Source organism: Poromitra crassiceps, assembly GCF_964638095.1.
Source record: "Poromitra crassiceps genome assembly, chromosome: 26".
NCBI lineage: Eukaryota > Metazoa > Chordata > Actinopteri > Beryciformes > Melamphaidae > Poromitra > Poromitra crassiceps.
The window spans coordinates 5,865,024-5,871,023 of NC_139640.1; the positions used below are offsets into that span (position 1 = coordinate 5,865,024).

General features: G+C 48.5%; 1 protein-coding gene across 1 annotated transcript in view; it reads right to left on the reverse strand.

Moving 5' to 3' along the window:
• cdk14 (cyclin dependent kinase 14) overlaps positions 1-6,000 on the reverse strand; it is a gene marked incomplete at both ends in the record, with an annotated part of 130,183 nt that overhangs the window by 47,945 nt on the left and 76,238 nt on the right. Inside the window, one exon of the mRNA XM_083661173.1 lies at positions 4,931-5,024. Coding sequence (XP_083517299.1) covers positions 4,931-5,024 — 94 coding nt within the window. The remainder of the gene's footprint in view (positions 1-4,930; positions 5,025-6,000) is intronic.

A 6,000-nucleotide genomic window follows, 5' to 3' on the forward strand; every position in this document is an offset into this window, starting at 1 on the left:
GTCCGCAACCTCGGTCTCATCCTCGATCCCACCCTCTCCCTCCTCCCCCATGCAAATCATATCACCAAAACTGCTTTCTTTCACCTCCGGAACATTGCCCGCCTCCGCCCCTCCCTATCCCTCCCCGCTGCTGAAACTCTCATCCATGCCCTCATCACATCCAGACTCGACTACTGCAATAGCATCCTCTACGGTTCCCCCCACAAAATCATCAACAAACTCCAATACGTCCAGAACTCTGCTGCCCGTCTCCTCACCTCCACCCGCCGCCGAGACCACATCACTCCCGTCCTCCATAACCTCCACTGTCTCCCAGTCAAATACCGGATCAACTACAACATTCTACTCATCACTTACAAAGCCCTCAACAACCTGCCCCCCCCCTACCTCTCTGATCTCCTCCCCCGCCACGTCCCTACCCGCAGCCTCAGGTCCGGAGACACCCACTGCTTGACGATCCCCAGGACCAAGCTCCGGACCTGGGGCGACAGGGCCTTCTCAGTTGCCGCACCCACCCTCTGGAACACTCTCCCCAGCCACATCCGTCAATCTCAGTCCATAACATCCTTCAAACAGGCCCTCAAGACCCACCTCTTCAACCTCGCCTTCTCCTCCTAACCTCACTCCACTCTACCTACTGTCTCCACCTTTCATGAATGTTTCTAAATTAAAGTATTTATTTGTGTTTTCTGTAAAGCGACTTTGAGTATTTAGAAAAGCGCTATATAAGATAAATATCTTATTATTATTATTATTATTACGTTTCACTAAACCAGTCGATCTGGGAATGCAGTAACCCGACCCGCTGACGGAGGCGGGCACTTTTTCCAAGCTACTTGGCAGGTGATTGGATGACCCATCTGTCTATCACCGCTGGTGTGTGTTAACTTCAACCAATCAGATCGCCATGCCTCTGACGTCACGTTTGCGACCGGAGGAAGGTGCCTGTGCCTGATCTCCGTGGTAGTCTATCATTGATTGAGTCCTCACCGTCCTCATCGTCGTAAAGTCGCCTTTGAAGCATGACGTTAAATTATAACGAACTAGTTGTGTGGCTTAGCCTTCCCAAATGTTGAGGGTCGTTTTTTAAAATTGAATACATAGAATTGGGAACGTTACATTCAATTTCATTCAGACTGCCTGCCACTTCCGCGGCGGCAGCCATGTTGATGAGTGAAAAGAACTACAAAGACCATGTACCCACTACTTGCCCAGACGAGCCTGAGTCCGCCTAAGGCTGCCGCTGATTCGTCGAGCCGGCCATGGTTCGGCCAATCATCTTAACTGCCTGTGCATGACAAGATGGATTACGTCGAGAGAATCTCTTTTGATCTCGCGAGTTTATCCATCTTGCAAGCAAGGTTATCTCTTTTAGACGGCGACGGCGAATTCACGCTTAGGAAACGACACATTTTGAAACCACCCTCCAGAGGGAAATTATTTGAGACGACGCCCCCGCCGATCGTTCCATGTAATCGCTTTGAGACGGCACATTTCAGAAACTCTGACGTGCCTGCACACCCGGAAAAGTCACACGGCAGACAATGTGTTGTGTATTTCTGATCACGGTTTTGACTAATCCTGGCTTCCTCCGACGCTAATAGATCAATAAAATGTTTTCCAGTTACTCCTAGGCTGCAAACTTGTTTTAACATGCAAATCAGAGTTGTTTCTGATGAGAATAAAGTAACGTTAACGCTACGTTATGTCAGACTGTTCTCATACCCCATGCCAAAGCCCCCGCCTCGGCCATGAGAGGCTCAGAGCACTGCTGCTGCTCCTGCGCGCGCCCCCGCGGCCCGGAGCTCGTGCACGAGCCCCTCGTGCGACGAGCAACGCCCCGTTGACCATCACACTGCCACCTAGCGACCTGGCATGTACATTACGCCGTTTTAAAAATTCAACAGCGCTCATGTAAACCGGGAGAAGGTGTGAAGGAAAAGGTGTGAAGGAAACGCTATTGTGTCGTTTCTTCCAGAAACTGTCCTCGTGCAAAGGGCCCCTTAGAATATAACGAGAGATGTTGGCGAGAGCAGAAAGTAGCGCGGACAGCTGTTTTGGGTCTGTTGCTACGGCCGTAAACCGTTTCGCTCTGCCTAGCATCTGTTTACAGCTGCCGTAAACCGTTTCGCTCTGCCTAAGCAACAGACCCAAAACAAGAAGGACGGCTTTCCTCGCAAACATCTCTCGTTATATTCTAACAGTTTGTTTGAAAGTCATTTTATGGCCGAAGTGGCTGCCGCAAACCGTTTCATTTCACTTCCTGATCTGCCCCCGGCCCGCACACAGACTAATCATCAAGTCGATTCACTCGGGGTTCAAGCGAGACTACTCGGCGTTGGTCTCGTCTACTATTAGAGGTCAGATGTGAGGCATCGATATTAAATTTAGACCGTTTAATAACAATGTAAAATCTTGCTCGTAGCTGCTTTAAGTCTGGTTGCAGCACAGTGCTGCTGACCACTCGTATGGAGGGCTTATTGTAGCAGCTCCTCTCCTCGTAACATCTGATCCTGAGCTAATCCTCTTAATACTGAAGATACAGAGAGGACTTAGACAGCACCTCACCTTCTCCTCTCTCTTTCTATCCCTCTCTCTCTGCTTTCACCTCCTGAGCTCAAACGCTCACATGCTAACATTACATTAGCATTGGTTACTTTGCTGAATTGGGCTCAGCTGAGAACAAACATGTATTACAAAGAGGACATATCCACGCTTCAGCTGATGAACCTTGCAGACCCGGTGCCTCCCAGAAAAGGGTCTCTGACACTTTTGTGTGTTTGCACAATGAATTGCTTCAGAATTCATCCTTTATTTTTGAACACATATGTATTATTAAAGCAGATATGCATTTCGGCATATGGTCGGGGTTTGTGATAGTTGGCTTTAACCCATTGATACCTGTTGCAGCATTTGTGCGTGTATATCCCTCATTTGTGTGTGTATCCCTTTAAGACCGCAAACCGCATTTACGCGGTTCGCGGTCTTAAAGGGATACACACACAAATGCTGCATCAGGTATCAATGGGTTAACTGCCTACCTGTCCTTGTTAGATAACAAAACCCAAAACAAATATGTTCAGGTTAACTCAACTGAGCTGAGCTTTTTTTTAGGCCTAAAAACTAGGGTTGGCACGATGGACGATGGACCATCGTGATGGGCCGACCCCAACCCCCCCCCCCATCGACCTCTGAGCCTTCTACATCGGATCATCGTGATTAATTATCTGTTCGAATAAAAATGTTCAAGCTTGTTAACACGATATCTCAGGAATGCCTTGACGTAATTTCATCAAATTTGCCTCAAACATCGACTTGGACTCAAGGATGAACTGATTACATTTTGGTGGTCAAAGGTCAAGGTCACTGTGACCTCACGAATGCCATTCCCAAGTTCGTTAACGTGATATCTCAAGAACGGCTTGATGGAATTTCTTCTGATTTGGCTCAAACATCGACTTGGATGCAAGGATGAACTGACTCCATTTGTGTGTGTGTGTGTGTGTGTGTGTGTGTGTGTGTGTGTGTGTGTGTGTGTGTGTGTGTGTGTGTGTGTGCGCGTGCGTGCATGTCTGTGTGTGTGTGTCTGTGTGTCTCTGTGTGTGTGTGTCTGTGTGTGTGTGTGTGTGTGTGTCTGTGTGTGTGTGTGTGGGAGGGGAGGCGGGGGCACCGGGTGTTGAAGCCTCTTACAGATTTGAGCAGGCAGCCCCCATTTTTCCCCTTTTGGCATAAAAGACCATCGATAAAAAGCCTTTTTCTTTGTCTCCCTGTCCTGCTCCTCCCAGGACGCCAGGCTGCCTGGAGGGGCTTCCTCTACCTCTCTGCATCCTTTCTACCTCTCTGCATCCCTCCATCCATCCCTCCATCCCTCCCTAGACACACATCTGTAGTCTTCAGCCTCGGGCCGAGAAGCAGAGAAAAGCTTTGTCTCCACACCTGACTCCTCCACATCACATCCTCTCTTCTTTGTAATAGTCTACATTAATTATTCAGCCCCTTCCAGCACATGAATATGAATCCATTATGTCTGCCCTGCTGCACTCCACTTCAATTAGGAGATTGAGTCTGGAACGATGAGGAGGAACCACAGAGACGCTGATTATAGAGGATTCACCAGTATTTCAGACATATACATATCCGTGTTACTACGCCATGTGCTGTCCTCTCCCATTGGCTGCTGATTTGAATGAGCTCCTACTGGAATCACTCTCTCTGACCTGGAGGGCGGTCCTCCTCATCACGAGTGACAAGACGAAGAGGTTGAGGAGACGCCACTAACGTTAAGAGCACTGAGAGCAGGTTGACCTTTGACCCGCAGAGGTTAGCCGTTTAACACCAGGCTCATAGACGCTCATCCACTGCTCATCTCCACACGTTCATCCTCACATAGGCAGGAACAGCAGCTCACATAGTCACACTCACACATGCATTAGCACAGGGATTCACACACTTTTCAGACCAAGTACCACTATGTATGTGTGTATGTATGTATGTCTGTCTGTCTGTCCGTCTGTCTGTATGTCTGTCTGTCTGTCTGTCTGTCTGTACGTACGTACGTACGTACGTATGTATGTACGTATGTATGTACCACACCAAACTTCCCAGGGACCACTTCCACTGCGGATGCCAAAAATGTTTTCCACATAAAATAAAATGCGCTGATTTAACCATGCAACAGCATAAGACATGCGCGCACGCACACACACACACACACACACACACACACACACACACACACACACACAGACACAGACACAGACACACACACACACACACACACACACACACACACACACACACACACAGACACACAGACACACACACACACACACACACACACACACACACACACACACACACACACACACACACACACACACACACACACACACACACACACACACACACAGCAGCATCATCACTAACTCACCAGGAATATCCTCTCCAGCTGGTCTTGGATGTCCTTCATCCCGGGGAAGGCAGCCACTCCCTGGATCATCTCGATGAAGATGCAGCCCACACCCCTGGAAGACAAGACAGCACAACAAACAAGGCTCTGACATCATATAGCATGTCTCATTCCCAATAAGTCAAGTTTAAATCAAAGTCAACTGACACTACAACAGATTTGACACACCACATACCCCCACACTATTTATTTTCCACCTTTGAGAACGCTAAAGACATCAAAACTATGAAAGCAATTGTGATGTCAATGATGATGTCACTATGTATAACCAAAAACCACAATTGCTCGAGTGACGGCGTTGATGTCACTGATGATGTCATAGATGATGATGTCACAATGTCTATGAAATCATCAGTGACTGACATCACAATTGCCCAAGTGCCACGCAGCAGCCGAGCTGCAGGCGAGGCCGCGCAGGCGACTAGGTAGCAAGCCCATGCAGCGGGCGAGCCTAGGAATCCCCAAAATTGCATGCATTACTATATTTTGTACTATTGTGATGGTTTCAAACCTTTGCCACTGTGTGGTGTGGTGTGTGTGTGTGTGTGTTGTGTCTGTGTGTGTGTCTCTCTCTCTGTGTGTGTGTGTGTGTGTGTGTGTGTGTGTGTGTGTGTGTGTGTGTGTGTGTGTGTGTGTGTGTGCGTGTGTTTAAACTGTTGTCAGAGCTTATTTGTCAACGGGCTATTGTTTCCTGACAGATTCACTTTCTGGCCCAGTGCACACTCGCAGAGAGGCGAGAGAGAGAGAGAGAGAGAGAGAGGCAGAGAGAGAGAGAGAGAGAGAGAGAGAGAGAGAGGCAGAGAGAGAGAGAGAGAGAGAGAGAGAGAGAGAGAGGCAGAGAGAGAGAGAGAGAGAGAGAGAGAATGAGAGAGAGAGAGAGGCAGAGAGAGAGAGAGAGAGAGAGAGAGAATGAGAGAGAGAGAGGCAGAGAGAGAGAGAATGAGAGAGAGAGAGAGCATGAGAGAGAGAGAGAGAGAGAGAATGAGAGAGAGAGAGAGAGAGAGGCAGAGAGAGAGAGAGAGAGAGAGAGA